Here is a 17,979-nt window from a genome sequence, read left to right as displayed (position 1 = left end):
AATAGAAAACAAATAACAAACTATTTAATCTTAAGTGCAAAGGGAAACTAGGTCTATGGACAGTGTTCGCCTGGACAACCTTTCATTATTAAGAAACTCTATACCCGCTTATTGATTGGTAGATCGCGTGAACAGGTGCATCCCTCAGTCATTTCAGAATCTGATCATCACAGGGTCACATCCCTCCAGGGAAGTTCTCCAGTGCCTAACGGTACTCATGGAATCCACTAAAATGCTGAACGTCTACGACCTTCATTACTTCAGGCATTTCTCCCACATTACGCAGACCTTTCCGTGACAAAAATGAAATGCTGTTCAAAGTGGCGTGAATGAAAGTGACAAACATGTCAACACTAAAACGTTTTGAAAGCTTTACTGAGGCCTTACTGTAATCTTGATTAAACAACGTCTCAGGCTCTTTGGAATCTTGGTACAAGGAGCATGCTCGATTGTACCTCGGAAATTGTGAAAGAGCTGAAGCTGCCGTTTTTGACATTCTACCAGGGATTAATCGTACAGTTGATCATGAAGTCATCTCAAATAAGTGACTTGGATCATTGACAGGAAAATAAGAACACATTTAACCCGCTTGACAATTAAAGTGTTTTATCCAAACTACTATATATTACTAATTAACGTATGTATCTGGACATTGGTTAATTTCCCTCAATACTTTCAATCTTGGAACATAATTCAAAATTATGAACCAACGCAGTATTTTATTTAAGTTTAATGAAATTTTCCTGTTTCTTGAATAATGTCGAGTGCCGCGTTCAGAAACAGAGTAAAAGAATTATGTTTCACGTTCTTAACAGTTAGCTGTTATGTATTCATCTCAGTATCAGCGTGTTCATCTGCATCTATACAATTATGTAGAAACATTTAAGTAAACTAAGCGGCAAAAGAAAGTATAGGTTGGCAATTTGTAATTTTCCAAAAAAACAGCGATAACTGGTGGAAAGTGGGTATGGGGAATATGACTGCCTAGGAACGGGTACCAAAAAACATCTCACCCGTGCGCGTCACTTTTGACGGCGCTCGTGCGTTGACAATAAAGTGGTGAAACAGGTTTCCCGCCTATGGCATAAACTGCACGTGCATGTTAGCTATATAAATGCGTTCGTCTGCAGGGTAAAACCACACTTGACGAAAGCACACAAAATAAATACCACGACTGTCACAGGAGCAGAGAGAGAGAGAGAGAGAGAGAGAGAGAGAGAGAGAGAGAGAGAGAGAGAGAGAGAGAGAGAGAGAGAGAGAGCCATCGGTATGGCCGAAATTGGGGCAACACAGGTCCAAATTGCAAGGTTTGGTTGTAAACCACTGACAGTAGCCAGGCTGATTCAACGGTACAGGCAGACAGGGAGGACAGGCCTAGAACCGGACGACCCCGAGTGACAACACCACCGGAAGACGGTCAGATACGTCTCATTCACCTGCGAAACCGATTCGTAACGGCGACGGCGACGGCAGCAACAGCGTTTGGAAATCCCATAAGCCAACGTACAGTACTACGACGACTTCTTTCCGAGGAATGGTACTGACTGCTAAACATCGGCGCCTGAGACTACGATGGGCGAGGCAGGTTCGACGCTGGCAAGTGAGAAATTGGCGTCGGGTGCTGTTTACTGATGAAAGTCGGTTTAACTTGTTTCGAAATGACGGCAGTGAACGAGTTTATCGACGCAGAAGGGAACGTTTGGCTCCGGCGTGTATTCTAGAGGTCCATCCATTCGGCAGGGGAGGTGTCATGGTGTGGGGCGGTATTTGTGGAGATCAGAAGACTGAGTTGGTGATTATACAGGGAAACCTGAACGCTGTGCAGTACAGAGACCAAGTGTTGCAGCCAGTTGTGCTTCCGTTCTTACAAAACCAACAGCAGGGGACATTGTTTCAACACGACAATGCCGTGGGACTATCTGAAAGACAGATTAGAGCACGCCATCCGTCTCCCGTCAACAGACAAGAATTGCAGCAGGTCCTTAGAGACGAGTGGCAACGGATTACAGTCCACGTCATCGATGAGGCGGCGTATCACAGCATTCATTGAGGCAGCTGGAGGTCATACACGCTATTAAAGGCAACTGTGTTGGCAATGAACTTGTAGTGTGTCTGACAATTGTTTGGTGACATTTCAGACAACTTTTGAAAATGAATTTTCTTACCCCACCATTGTTTTGCTCGAGCTTACATTACCTGTGATTGCACAATTTCATTCAAACTCTGGTTGATCATGGAACTCGACCTATACCTATACTTTCTTTTGCTGCCCAGATTATCTTATGTCCTCTTTTTGCTACGTTGAAGTTGGTTCAAATACGCATCATTTGTTAGAATGAGTTACATATTGGAAATATTAATTTGAACTGTAACTCAAATGAAATTCAGCTAATTTGAAATGAATGTAGAGTATGGCAGGTGTCACGTGACACTATGTGGATAAAATGAACCGCCAGCTCGACGAAGTCAATACTAAACCCCAAAATGTGGTTTTAGCGTTTGAGCTGACATTGTGGAAGGGTTTGGACTGATTGTCCTTTTTATTACACATGGAGGGACGTATCTCGTTTTGAGAACTATGAACTAGTGTCAAACATTGAGGTTACCATCAAGAGCAAATGCTGACGATTAACTCATCTTCAATCGGTTGTCAAAAGACAATCCTCTCATATTAACTTAATTTCCTGTATTTTTAATAAGTTGCATGAATTAATCGCATAGGCATCTATTACTGGGTGCTTGCCATTGAGAAGGTTACCTCTGTAACCGAATATTCTAATTCTCTGATATTAAAGACATGTGAGATACATTCAATAACAGATTAGAGACTATCACTTGTATCGGTGTCAGCAATAAGACAAATGTGTTTCAGGACACGTCTATAAAAGAGAATGTCGACAGGAGAATATCACTACTTGTTCTTTGGATCCAAGATGGCGTCCTTCGTGCTTGTTCTCCTGCTGTTCGCGTGCTCAGTCCAACTATCGTACTCGCATGGACGTCCGACATACGTCGACAAATACGATATTAACTTCATGTGTACACTGGCTAAAAAGTACTATTCTGACTACTGTCAAGTCAACCAAGCGTCAGGACCCGCACCAGTCCGAAACCCCGGGAAGCAGACACGAGGACCAAGGAAACCATGGTCAAGGAATCCAAAATCAAGGAAACCCAAATCAAGGAAACCCAAATCAAAGGAACCAGAGCCGACCACAGCACCACCGACTCCACCACCGACCACAGCACCACCGACCCCACCACCGACCACAGCACCACCGACCCCACCACCGACAACAGCACCACCGACCCCACCACCGACCACAGCACCACCGACTCCACCACCGACAACAGCACCACCGACCCCACCACCGACCACAGCACCACCGACTCCACCACCGACCACAGCACCACCGACCCCACCACCGACCACAGCACCACCGACCCCACCACCAGCAGAATCAACAATGCCGACAGTCGCGGATAAAACCTTCTGTATGAACCTTTCCTTTCCCTTGATATCAATGCTGTACATGTAGACATTATGTCAGATGGTTTGAGTCCTTAGAAACGTGGAGACGTTTGTGTTGGGTCGGTCTTCGATACACTAGTATTTGTTCCACGTGTAATGATATTAAGAGCCTTGGTGTGGTGCAATAAGACAGGTCATAATCTCAAATATAATCTTATAAATGGTTTTGGTTTCATGACACTTATTTAGAACTGTAGGCCTGTAGGTATTTCACAATAGAGAAGTGTTCCTTTGAGAGGTAGAAGTCTTACAGTGAGAATGTTGAATGCATACTGGTGTTTATTGAATTGTTTTTTATCTTGATTTCAGTAACTGGGTGCACGCAACGATGTGTCCGCAGCGACCTAGTGGCTTCACTGTGTAGTACTGGGACGCTGGCGGCGAAATGTGACAATCTTCTTGTTGCAGACTATGTGGGCTCGTATACCTGCTGTTCAGGTTAATACAGGTAAGCCTCAGACCTTATTGCAAATGTTTACATAATTGTGATGCCGGCAAACACATTCCTTTCGTAAATTGGATAGAACTGTTTCTGTTTCAACACATTATCTAAACAATACTTGCATCAGTGTATCAGTTCAAACAATTCAGACAGCTGAAATAGCGCCATGTTAAACAACGACTTATAGAGTATTTATGGCTTTGCCAGTAAATTTAACACCAATATGTTGATGCCCATATAGAGTAATTCAATTAGTTCACAAATATAAATTGTCAATGCAAGAGAATAACCGGATTATCCAACGAAACAGATTCCATTTGAAAATTATATGAATGAACAATTGAAAATTAGGGATGACCACTGGTGCTACCGAAAAGGGTAAGCATCCGCCATTCAAACAATTTGCATAGAAATGTAAGTATTTATTGCCTGACGCCACGACATGGGCCCTTTGTGCCCAATCAAGTAGGTATACAACAATCCATGACTTACCACCAGCGTAATTTCAGACACAGTTTTGTTTTTATATTTTAGCGGACGTCGCAACATCTCCACTGCATACGGAACTCGGTGAAATAGTGTCTTGGTATGGAGGGGAATCCAAGTTCAACCCCTGTGTGTGGTAGATCGATTATAATGGTTAACAGGGCATCAGTTGCCCTTGGTAACAGTTTAGTTAAGATTCTCTGCGAAGGTACTGTCAATATTAATAGTATGCACAATTATCAATTATCACGGTTGTACACAAAATGTTACATATCAGTTGGATATAGATTCTTCTCCTTCCTATACCTAAATGTAAATAAACTGATGTTCCAGCAATTTGTGTTTTGTCTTCACTTCGTGATTGGCGGTAGGGTAGCCTGAAGGTTAAAGCGTTCGCGGGCCGGGTTCTATTCCCCACATGGGTACAATATGTGCAATCTCATGTTGGATTATGTCCAGCTAAACAAGCAGTAATCCAAGATACCCTCACGCTTCTGGAATCCACACATCACTGAGCACATTTAGCTGTGGAAGTGAAGCCGTGTTTGATTGATCAGCAGTTATGTTGATGAAGCAATGTCATCATGACGTTCCTAACTCTGTTGATAGGAACCTCACATCAAACCGTTTAGTAACTTCCTGTCACATGATGGTCACGTGGTGACGGTGTTGATAGCGAGGCGTCCACGCAGGCAAGAGATGGTGATTTGCGTGCAAATGTCTAGCACCCGACTGACTGCACAGGTGTGCATACTCCCCAGGGAGTTGAGAACGATAACTGGATGTGAGGTGTAACGTCGCGTCCAAGATTATTGCACTTATATACAAATGCCGATTTTATACAGCTAGCACCCTGATATACCATGTCGCAGTTTAACATGAATACCCCACTCAGACACAGTATACTGACTTCGAACAGACCAGTCCTTGTTTTTGCCCCTTAATGCCGAGCCCCAGACAGGGTAACAACAAGTACCATCTTTGAACGTATATTCGATATGACAAGGCCGGGGATCGATCCCCGGACCTTGCTCTCTCCGGGTGATCGCTCTACCACTAGACCACGGAGGCGGTAATACAAACGGATTCACTGGTCGGGGAACTAAAAGCGCCTGTGAACAGGTACTCAGAAACTTCAGCGCTATATAAATTGATAAAATTAGATTACTGCACTGAACGTCACTCATTTCGTTTCGTTGTCTACATTGTGTTTCGTGTTTATGATTAAATAAACAGCCTGTGAACTAATCATTGGTGCCTGATATTTTTCCGTGATCAATTGATTTGCCACTGTTTGTGTTTGTGACCGGTGCCCGCTCACTTTTTCACGAACACTTGGTATCCTCACAATTTGATTATGCTTCATAAACACATGCTCAAGGCACAGTCGGAACCAAACAATGGACTCATATTTGGAAAGTGTTTGTCACTTTCAGATAAGTAAAGGGGTTGTGTCAGTGAGTAACAAAAACAATGTGTGTTATATAACACAAAGTTTGTTTACTTATTTACTTAATATATTATAATGGTTATAATTGTTTGTCGCCATATAAAAAAAAAGCAGCAACAAAACCATTTCCATATTCATAAAAATAAAGCGACAAAACCCTTTCCATAATCAATGGAAAACACTGCATTAAGCAGAGTCGATTGTAAAATTCCGACTATATCATGAGCATGTGTTTATTAATCACTATCAAAGAGTAATGATACCAGGTGTTCGCGAAAAGGTATGCGTATCCTGCCCCACCGGTGGCACCCGTCACAAACACATGCAAAGGCAAGTCAATTGTTCACCCGAGTATCTTGATGTGCAGTTTGGGGCAATGGCGACGACATGCTAACGTGGTATGATTTCAACACCTATTTCAATTAATAGAAATAAGGTAAATTCTGATGTTTTTGGTATGTAATATGTATACTTTCCTGTTAACTACTGTCTGCCAATCACGGACATGAATGTCTGCCAAATACCGAGATTCTCGACCTGAGTAAAATACAGTTCTGTTCTGAATGTTTCTTGTGAACAAAGAAAACTGTAACAAATGTTATATTGGGATAACACTTCCTTAGTAAAGTACACACTCTAATACTTTTGAGGATTGTACTTTACTAAGGAAGTGTTATCCCAATGTAACATCAGTTACATCTGACCACTTTCTAAACGGCATCGTGTATTCATAGAAAACTGGAAAAAAACGTTGTTCCCGAGCAAGGATACTCTGTGTTGTTGAGTCACTCAACGTTTGTGAGAGATGACATCGAGCTATGGAAGTGATCAACATCACCACAAACATACACACCTTGTGATGTTTAATGTCAATCAATGACACGTTCATAAATGTGCTTAGGATTTAAACGTGTTTAGGCTCAACGTATTCACAATCGTAATATACTCTGTACATGTACATGCTTGATAATGGTGTTAGAACCTACTCAAAAACCTCGCTCCTAATTGTAATAAATAAGCTGTTCATCTATATATTTTATCCTTACAATCGTAAGGTCTGTGAAGCAACAAGTCAGGTCAAACTCGTCTATGGGCAGCAGCACAGTGACACGGTAACCGCAGCAATACTTTATCTTGACAAAGGTGCAGAGCGAGATCAAAGGGCGATGCAAGGCCGAGCCCTATTGTTGTCACAGTTGTTCCATTTGATGACGTACTGTCACGAGTCCTCTCTCTGTCTCAAATCACAGCCGAATGTTGGAGTTCCGTGGATATTATATCAGTGTATATTGTGAACAACTCGAACAAACGGCACTTTTCAGTATCCACTCAAGGCCAACGAACCAACGGCCTTGGGCCCGTTTCACGAAGCAATCGTAAAGTTACGGCTGCCGTTACTCCCATAGCTCAACACAGGCTTACATAGACTAACTTACCCCTGCGATCGCGTCGTCAAACGGGGTCCCGGCGCCTGTGTTGTTCTCCAGGTATATATAACACTGACGTGATAAGTGTAAAGTTTGTTAACACTACCAGGATATAATGGCACTTGACGTCACCGACACGTATATTTTCTCTGCTAGGTTGTGTAAGACAATAAGAGTTTCACCATGTACCACTTCAGTGAACCATGACACGTGCGTGCATCTGTAGTTAACAAAGCGAAATAAAAACCAAACACATTCAGTGTCTTAAGTTTTAATGCATAAACGTATTTCGACTGGAAGATGTGATTAACATATGGTTATCCGATTAATCACTGAAAATGCTATCACACAAAGACGTGAGGTGGTATGGAGTGTAACGTCGCATTCCTGATTTCTGACTTTAGCCACTTACATGACGTATGTGTGGCTGCTTGTACTAGTCCGGTTTTATAGTGCTAGACCACTGAGATACCATGCCGCAGTGTAACATAATATCCCACTCAGACACAGTATACTGACTCCAAGCAGCCAGTCCTTGTTTTAGTCCCTTAATGACGAGCGCCAGACAGGGTAACAACAAGTACCATCTCTTAACATCTTTTGGAATGAGGCGTCCGGGTTTCGGATCCCCGACCTTCCGCTCTCCCGACAAACGCTCTACCACCGAGCTACGGAGTCCTATTTAAGTTTTAAACACATTTAGATTTGATAATGTGTTTAGATTGTAGATAGAATGCTAAACATATACTCCTACAAAATGTAGGGGATGTTCAGATATAAATTTTATGATCAGTCATCAGAAGGAAGATCGGCTTTGAAAAACGACTACCAGAGGACGGTTTCGGAACCAAATCTTAACATTACACATGGACCATGCACTTCCTCCGTGCACCCTGTTAGGCGGTCATTCTTAATTTTGACACTTAAGAGAAAATCGTCCAATTGCTCTGAGCAATTGGTATTGTAAACTTTTATTATACACAGCAACACATTAGTTCTATCCTTGGAATTTGGAACAGGTTTCTGCAGTTACAATATGTTAACAATCGGCTCCGCACAAGGCGCAAATAACTGAGTACCTCCAGCAGCGAAACATTACTAGGATGCAATGGCCAGCCAGAGTCCTCACCTTTCCCAAACAGAGTATGCCTGGGACATGATCCGGAGACGTGCGCGGTGATGTCAAAGGCCATCCGCTACGTTAGCAGAACTTGGCCAGGCGCTGCAAGAGGAGTTGACAGGACTCTCTCAATTTGTCATTGGAAGATTGATTTGGACCATGCCATTCCGTATGAACAAATGTTTGACCAATCGTGGCGGTATGTAGTGTTTCAGCATAAGTAATTTTTATTCGGTTTCTGCTGGCTAAGAAAGGCTATGTTGTATTCTCCTTAGTTTTCCTGTAGGACAAGATGGTGAGTGAGCTGGGTTTAACGCCGCTTTTAACAGTATTCCAGTTATATCACAGCGTGTCAGCTTTATGTGGGAGGAAAGCCCGAAGTGATGCATGTCTCAAAAGTTTAAATCTCGCACAAGGATGTATCCTTCTCGAGGACATATTTCTCGGATGGGAATACCGGGTCAGTCTTGTACCTCAGTAATATGAGCGCGATCTTAATTGCTACAATTCCCAATGTGATCCCGAGAATTAGAATAAACATGATAGTGTTTACCTTTGTAATACCGAAATTGTTGTCGGTGATGGCACTGTATATAATTATTCTTGTGATATCTGACCCAAAGGTATAACGGGTGTACAGCTCATTACAAGCAACGTCAATCATACTGAGGACGACAACTGTCAGTATCATAATACTAAATGCAATTGTCGAGGCGGTGCTAGGACCAAGAGGTGAAACGGACCTGAAAGCAATAACTTTACTCAACGAGTTAACTGCATGACTAAGACTCCATGTAAACATCGCAGACACTCCATTGCTTACAAACAATCGGAACAGGACATCATCATATCGCCTGCCTTGTTTCGCCAGATCAAACCTGGATCTGTAGAGTTGCAGGTGGGCCCTTCCAATGCAAATAGCAAAACAAACAGTGGACCCCAAAATAACAATAAAGGCCAACTCTAAAGCTTCTCTATCCAGGAGGAAGAGCCAGCTGATGTAGAGGAGAAGCCCCAGTATGTAGACTAGGAGGAAAAGAGTGGAGAAGAGGTAAGGGTGGTCGATGTGTGAACCGTTAGGACCCTTCCTGCAGTGGAGGGTTAGAGAATAGAGGATCCACAAAGCTTGCCAGGCAAAGACAGCGATGAAGATGTACGCTGACCACGTTCCCTGTGTCAACTCAGTCCGGAACATTTCAGGTTGGAAGGGCGCCAGGAATAAGCCTATAACCGAGAAAGGTTGTCAACAGTCTTATATTAAACATAATTTATTGTTCATAAAGACAAGGGGATTGGGCACAAGTACACCAAGTATTGCCGCTTTCTCCCTGACAGTGTGATATTGTGGAAGATAGTATTTTCTGGATTTATTGATTAGTTGTTTCACTTCAGTATGTTGTAAATACTGCTATTATGTATATTTCAGATAATGCAAAAACTTATTTATTGCATTTATTTCAGATTTATGAAGCAATCATCTTCACTGATGAACCTACACCAACTGTATTTCTCATTCAGGCTGCGTAAATGTTCGAGTGGTTGTTACCTAAGCATCATTAGTGAAGTCTTTTCTTAAGCTCTGCTCGTGGTAATCTTGAAGTTTGGTGGAGTAGATTCACTGTACCTCCCACTCACACCACACGCTCATCTTGGAAGAGGGGGGCACTGGTGGCCCAGTTGTCTAAGGCGCCGCGATTCGCTGTGCAGAGTTGCGTCCCTTGGGCACGCCAGAAACCTATGATTGTGGGTTCAAATCCCGGTTCGCCCAGATTATGTTTCTAGGTTTGTCAGCACCATACCCGTGCCCGTGGGTTTCACCGAAGTGGTAAACGTCTGAGACCTGCATCACTTCGGGCTTTCCTCCCAAATTAAGCTGACACGCCGTGATATAACTGGAATACAGTTAAAAGCGGCGTTCAATCCAACTCACGCACTCTTGGAAGAGACAAGATCAGTATTTTTAAGTTATTATTGTGTTGTATTTATGCAGTATGATATATAAATCACAGTAGGTAATTAATAAATGACTGTATATATTTCATTTCATATTATGTGTATCTGTGTTTTGTCCGAGTTGTGATTGGAACAGTTTGTGTATTCAGTAACTATTATGCAAACTACAGACAAAGACTAAGGGAAAAATTATTTGAATGTGACTTTCGTTAAGGGGTACATTTACAATATAAAAACGTGGCATTGCAACTGAACTCATCATCCAATAACAATGAAATTACACATCATGCATGAACAGCACGCGTACGTGATGCCCTAGCACACAGACGGCAAAGTTTGCACACCTATAAGGGAACTCACAACTATGCAATTGTTTTTTTGTTTATTGTTTGTTTGTTGTTTAACGCCGCACTCAGCAATATTCCAGCTCTATGACGGCGGTTTGTAAATAATCGAGTCTGGACAAGACAATCCATTAACTGACATCATGAGCATCGATACTCGCAATTGGGATACGATGACATGCATCAACCAAGTCACCGATCCTATCCACCCGATCCCGTTAGTCTCCTCTGACGACAAGCATAGTCGCCTTTTACGGCAAGCATGGGTTACTGAAGACCTATTCTGACCCGGATCTTCATGTGTTAAATGTTCACACCGAATACTCTGACATAACGTAAAGAAAAGTTCAGTGAGTGATCATGTCTGATTTTTAACCTGAGGTCTGTTACAGCTATGTTACAGGTTATTTTCACTTTGTTTATTCATTCCAGCAATATGTTACATTTACAGAACAAGCATGGCATGTGATACTGTACATTGTAGACATCATCTTATACGATCTAGTGCAATAGATGTTAAATTATAGCATGATAGAATGTTGTTTTATACTAGATATATACTCAGGCATTATAATCTGTTCATCAGTGCTTGCCACCTATTGTTGAAATTGGGAATGCTATTATTATCCATTGCTATGTATTTCTCAACCCTGAATATGTCCTTCAGGATGTTTGTAAATGGTCCAAGACATACACGGGAGCACGTTTAGTATTCTATATTTCCTAAGTACTAAGAATAAACTGTTTAGAGACAGTGTCGAATACCTTTTCGAAATCAATAAGTAGTAATAACATTATTTTTCTTGTTCAAAAATCGAATCATAAAAAAGTCGCGTATTTTCACTAATAGTTGTCCTAGGAATAAAACCAGTTTGATTTTCATGAACAAGAATATCAGAAGTAACTTTTAGCCTGTTTGTAATGCAAGTATTGATTACTTTATATAAAGAATTCAAAAGAGTTATTTTTCATGTAATATACTGCTTTGGCAATTACTTTCAAATCTAAGTCCTTTTCAAGACTGTTTACCGTTTCTAAGGTATATAACAGCGTTAGGGAAAATGAAGGTTTGTTGTTAGTAATACTGCCTTTGCTAGATACAAGCAGGATTCTGAATAATTCTGCAATCATATCTGTAAACTGGTCATGTGGAACTGGAAGTGTTGTGCTGTGGCTACTGTTGTTACCTGGTACACCTTGCTGAAACGCTGCACCGAACACCGCTGCAGAGATGAAGACCACGACAACGATGGCGTGGAGAGCCGATCTGGTGGCGTGATCATCCTTCATTGTGTGGCCAGACCTTGGGGAGTAAACGTGAGTGAGTGAGTTTGATTTTACGCCGCTTTTAGCAATATTCCAGCAATATCACGGTGGGGGACACCAGAAATGGGCTTCATACATTGTACCCATATCGGGAATCGAACCCGGGTTTTCGGCGTGACGAGCGAACGCTTTAACCACTAGGCTACCCGACCGCCCCGGGGAGTAAACGATGAGTTGCAGGTAACCCTGGTGGTTACACATTACCTAGGTCAGCTATGACGACTTACTTCCCTTGCCAGAGAGGGGCGTTGCAATCGTCTAGTAGCAAAACATCAAGTTGAGGATTTGCTGGAGTGATCATCACTAATTTCTATAAGTTGATTTGAACATTTGGGTTGAGGACAATATACGGAGCATTGTACAACATAATTGATATATCAAGACTCGATTTTTAAACATGATGTTTACAATCTGATTTGCTAATTATTCGAGTTCCAGGCTGATTTTCTGTTCAATACAACTCACCCTGAAAGAGGGGGCGCCACCTAGCGAATGTCGGGTTCAGACGTGCAACACATGAGCTCCGTTGAAACTGGTAAAATACAAAGTTTAAATCGCAAGTTTCAACATATATCTTCTAACCCTTACCATACTTCAAGCCAGTAAACAGGATGGGATGTGATAATGAACTTTATAGATCCAGAATCTGCTGTTTCCAGTCAACCTTGTTCAAGCACGTGCTGCACGTTCCGGCAGGCTCGGGGACCGAGCTACGAGGTGTGTTCGTCTTTTCGTTGCTTTTCATTCTGATAAGCAGCGATGTCGAGAAATACCCAGGACCTCCTAAAAGACAAGTGACTCTTGGTGACGAGTTGAGTCCTAACGAATTTTTGAAAGAAATACGTGAAATGAGATGTGAAATGAATGAGAATTTCAGTATGCTGTCTACGAGAATAGGGAAAATGGAACGTGAATTATCTTCACTAGCAGACGACAGTGAACAGATACAGAACTGACAGAAAGGATTGATTTTCTCGAAGCAAGCAGTCGGAGGAACAACCTGCTGTTTTTCAATGTAAGTGAGACTTCTGAAGAAAAGCCGTCGGATATTGAAAATAAGATTACTAACATCATTGAAAGGACGATGAAAATAGACGAGGACGCCGGGATTGAGTGTGAAGAGACTACCGAGTAAATCACTAGGGGCAAGACCCATTCTTGTGAAGTTCAAAGACTTTAAGTCGAAGTCTACAGTGCTGAAATCAACAGGAAAAACTTAAGGGAACTAAGATTGGGGTTGCAGATGATTTCACGAAGAAAGTGAGAGAATCTAGCGCCAAATTGAAAGACTTCAAGGATGAAGCTCGTGAAAATGGTTTCTCTGTGTTGAGGTCTGATAGTCTGATTATTGACAACAAAATGTAAACATGGGACGATGAATCCAACACAACTAAGCTCGTAAAAACATTCTCAAAAACACGTAAAGCTAAAGAATAAAGGTGTGTCCAAGGTCCTAACAACGTAAATATTATCCCTTTCGTCAAATGTATGTCATGGAACATTGAAGGTTTGAGTAAGCATTTACAGAAATCCGACTTTATTAATTTTATCAACAAATATGATCTAATTTCATTTGTGGAAACATGATGTGATAATGACTGTGTGGACATTCAGGATTATACAGGATTTAGTTCAATACGTGCTAAAACACACGGTGCTATTAGAAACTGGTGGAATCCAAGTTTACATAAAGAAATCTATTGTAAACTTTTGTAATCTCCTTAAAGGTGACTCTTGTAATATAATTTGGTTAGAAATTGACATTCCAGATCATAGAAATGTTTACCATGCAACTGTTTACTATTCACCCGAAGGATCGAGTTAGCATGCAGACGAATCGTTTGTTTGAAATACTAATAGCTGACGTTGCCAAGTTTAAAACGGCATATCAGGATTGTGACATCATTCTTCAGGGCAATTTAAATGCGCGGACAGGTGATGGCTCCTTTTGTGACTACATTGTTGATGACGATACCACATATTTGCCAGTTGATGAAGATGTGGGATGTATTGAGGATATCAAACTTCCACGAGTTTCTCAAGACAAGAGCATCAATAAGCGTGGACGTTTCCTAATTGATATGTGTAAACTAACAGGTCTAAGATTATGCAACGGCAGACTGGGTAAAGATAAAAATATCGGTCTTTTCACATGTTTTGTAAATGATGGCAATAGTGTTGTGGACTACGTTTTGTGCCTTGAAAACACCTTTAACTTCATCACTAATTTTGAAGTACTTTACAGTCGAGTTGAAAGTTCGCACATGCCATTGACCTACTCTTTGGAGTTGACACGGGGTCACGATGACATTCCGCTGGCAGAAATACCACTTCAACCTAGATACGTTACCGTCAAAACTGGGATTGTTTACCAGAAAACCTTGTAAGTACTTTCAATTCATGTATATCCAATGATGACAATCAAAATGCCTTTTCAACATTTCAAAATTTGATTGAATGTTGTGCAGACTTTTGTAAAAAAAACACCAAGATAAATTCGAAAACGCATAAGGATGGGGCATAACTGGTTTGATCAAGAATGTTGGGACGCACGTGCAACCGCTCGCCGTCTTCTCCGTGCATATCATGATTCTAGCAGTGACAACAACCGACAACGGTATATTGACTCGTGGAAGTCGTACAGAAGCCTATGCAAACAGAAATCGACATCTGTGTTTCAGTGTTATATCACAGACATTAACAATGCTTTATCAACGCATAATAGTAGACAGTTCTGGTCTTTTTGTTAAAAAAAGGTAATTTAAAAGTAATTCAAGTTCACCGGATTCTTGGTTATTGGATTTCAATCATCTGTTCCAAGGCACTAATTTTGCTGAATGTGAGAAACAGTTTTATACAGATGTTCAACATTTTGTAGAATCTATTAGTGAAGAGTTGAATAACTCTTCTGTAGATGACAGTGGGTTAGATAGTTGAATAACTTTAGATGAAATATTTAAAGCTGTAAATGATATGCCAAATAGAAAGCCCCAGGGTTTAGTGGTGTACCCATTGAATATTTTAAATATGCCCCTCCCATGTGTTTTGAAATGCTGTTATCCTTGTTTAATAAAATCTTATTGACAGGTACTTATCCAGAGGAGTAGACTTTAGGTGTCATTCTTCCTTTGCATAAAAAGGGTAATGTAAATGACCCTAGTAATTACAGATCTTTTACTCTTTTAGAAATATCTGGTAAAATCTTTGGTAAAATTATATGTACTAGGCTCACCAATTGGGCAACTGATGGAAATGTTATTATCCCTGAACAAGCAGGTTTCAGAAAGGGGTTTCAAACTGTGGATAATATATTTCTACTTCAAACTATTATTGATAAATATCTAAGATTACATAAAGGTAGACTATACTGTGCCTTTATTGATTTAAAAGCAGCCTTTGACTCTGTGTCACATAGTGCTCTGATGTACAAACTTTGGACTGGTAATATTAAAGGTTCTGTTTTAGATTACTTAGAAATATGTATGAAAATGTGAAAACATGCGTATCTCTGAATTCTGGATTTACTAAATTCTTTGACTGTATTAGTGTATTAGTATAGGTACAGTTATTTATGCTGCTTTTTGCAGATGACATTGTAGTAATAGATAGTTCAGTTGTTGGTCTTCAAAGGAGATTAAATAAACTTTCCCAATATTGTGATAAATGGCAGCTGCAAATAAATAATGTCAAGAGCAAGGTAATTGTCTTTCGCAAAGACGGTCCATTAAAGACATATGCATTTCTTTCTCTAAATACATGTCCGTTTGAAATTGTTTCAGTGTATAAATATTTAGGTGACTATCTTTCAAGCTCTGGTTCATGGTTTAATACACAGAAAACTCTCCAGGCCAATAAAGTTTTTCAGTCACTAAAAACAAACATTATCGATTTTCAGAAGTTACTTTTACATGTTTTGACTCATGTATTTGATGTCAAGCTTCTACCAATCTTGTTGTATGGCAGTGAAGTCTGGGGGGTTCATCCTTCACCTGATATTAATACAGTCCATGACAATTTCTGTAAAGAGCTTTTACATTTAAGACGGAGTACACCTAATATTGTTGCAAGGGGGGAGATAGGTTGTTATTCACTAAAAGTAAACCAATATATGAAAATTATTATTGGACTAGATTGTTATTTCAAACTGATAATCCTATTTTTAAACATGTTTATGATTACAAAGTGTCCTTGGCGGATAAAGGTATTGAATGTTGGGCTTTTAATTTAAAAGAATTATTATCATCATATGGTTTTGGTTCTGTTTGGTGTAATCAAGATGTTCCAAATGTAAATATGTTTATTGTTTGTTTTAAGCAAAGATGTATAGATATAGATCAGCAAACTTGGTTAAGTAAAATAAAAACATTTTTCAAAGTTACAATGAATTCACAAATTGAACTATGCATTGTATTAGAAAGATATTTAACATCAATACCTGTTAGAGTATGTCAATTTGCTCTTAGTTCTTTCCGTTGTTCTAGCCATAACCTAATGCTGAAAGAAGGTAGAAAAATTGGTCTTTCTAGAGATGAACGCTTATGTCCATTTTGTCTAGTCCGTGTAATTGAAACTGAGTATCATTTCTGCATTGAATGTCAATTTTACTCAGATCTGAGAAATAGTCTTATACCAAAGAATTACCATTCAAAACCTTCATATGATAAATTCTGCCACGCTTATGTCTTGCCAAAATGAACATGTTATTAATAAATTAGCTAGATATATTTTTCTTGCTTTTAAGAAACGACAACAGTTTTTCAAATGTATGCAATAATTCAATTGTTTCACTATGTATATCACTTGTATTATCTGGCGCCTACTATCGTTGTAATCCACTGTATCCATATTGTATAATGGGCCAGTGGCCTCTTTTGCTGAAATAAACTCACTCACTCACTCACACTCACCCTGAAATTTCAAAATGAAATATACAGTATATACCGTTACACCGACTTCACAACCAGTGGACAGAGAGCAACATGTGGTGATTGCGTAGGTAGACTTACATTTCAACCACGTCACTTGCGTAAGGAGACTGTTTTCAGTACATTCATTGACATCTCCGGGACCACATTCTGGTGGGGACGCTCCTGAAATAGTTCTGCATGGACACGACAGGAGGTTTTGAAATGCGACGTACACGTGAACTGCACATTAAACACTCATTATCTGTATTGTTTACACGTATTCAACAGTGAACGTTTCTGTCATATATTGGTCAGTCGTATATTTATGGATGTAGTAGCTGGTCTTTTTGTACATACAGTGAAAGATAAAAACAAAAGAATACTTCACAAAAAAAGGCTTACAATATTTTCATGGGACAAAAGATCTTTCCTCATTTGCAAATTTAAATAAGAGAAACTTTACATATGCTTAATTAATGAACCAAATAATGTTTCATATTTATGCATGCTTGGAATGATGTGGAATGTTAACGCCTTGTTTTGAATGTATTAATATAATAAATCCTAAATAACCCTGACATTTATCCAGCTATGTGTATAGGCATAGGATATGGATGTGGTCATCCCGATGAAGATTGGCCTCAATGTAGAAAAACTGGTTACCCCATAGGCCACCGAATTCTAATTCACCAATAACTTTTTTTGAGTGATGGTACCCTCCATATATATGTTGTAAAGACAACATGCTATGATACGTTTTGAGAATGCATGATTTTGTGATATTTGAAGCAGATACATTTTTGGCAGCGTGCTACTGCAACAATATGAATCGAAACCGCATATTGCTCTCATGTGGCAGTGATTGATACAGTATTTGCTCACAAGCAAGTGTTCGATTGGATTAGAGTCATTAAATCCCAAACTTTCCAAAAAGAAGTAAATTATTAAATATTTCAATAACTTTAACTAATACCTATGAGATGTTGTACTGA

At 40.1% G+C, this 17,979-nt stretch overlaps 2 protein-coding genes across 3 annotated transcripts; one reads left to right on the top strand and one right to left on the bottom strand.

The window, feature by feature from the left end:
- Positions 1–2,916: 2,916 nt before the first annotated feature.
- Positions 2,917–4,796, top strand: LOC125371786 (vegetative cell wall protein gp1-like). The gene is made up of 3 exons (XM_048380556.1): positions 2,917–3,495; positions 3,842–3,980; positions 4,509–4,796. The coding sequence occupies exons 1-2, from the start codon at positions 2,934–2,936 to the stop codon at positions 3,973–3,975; spliced, it is 696 nt and encodes a 231-aa protein (XP_048236513.1). The 5' UTR covers positions 2,917–2,933; the 3' UTR covers positions 3,976–3,980; positions 4,509–4,796.
- Positions 4,797–7,600: 2,804 nt separating this feature from the next.
- LOC124126500 lies at positions 7,601–17,174 on the bottom strand. Of its 2 annotated transcripts, none has more exons than XM_046489945.2 (4): positions 17,087–17,174; positions 12,546–12,612; positions 11,942–12,057; positions 7,601–9,681 (listed from the first exon to the last, which is right to left on the bottom strand). In XM_046489945.2, the coding sequence occupies exons 3-4, from the start codon at positions 12,042–12,044 to the stop codon at positions 8,858–8,860; spliced, it is 927 nt and encodes a 308-aa protein (XP_046345901.2). In that variant the 5' UTR covers positions 12,045–12,057; positions 12,546–12,612; positions 17,087–17,174; the 3' UTR covers positions 7,601–8,857. The 2 variants fall into 2 exon arrangements, with proteins under 2 accessions (XP_046345901.2, XP_046345902.2); XM_046489946.2 differs by lacking the exon at positions 12,546–12,612 and adding an exon at positions 12,669–12,863 and having other exon boundaries at positions 17,087–17,165.
- Positions 17,175–17,979: the final 805 nt, after the last annotated feature.

The sequence above is a fragment of the Haliotis rufescens genome, unplaced genomic scaffold (assembly GCF_023055435.1).
Source record: "Haliotis rufescens isolate VD_foot unplaced genomic scaffold, xgHalRufe1.0.p SCAF_31, whole genome shotgun sequence".
Classification (NCBI taxonomy): Eukaryota; Metazoa; Mollusca; class Gastropoda; order Lepetellida; family Haliotidae; genus Haliotis; species Haliotis rufescens.
This window is presented reverse-complemented; position numbering and strand designations above follow the sequence as displayed.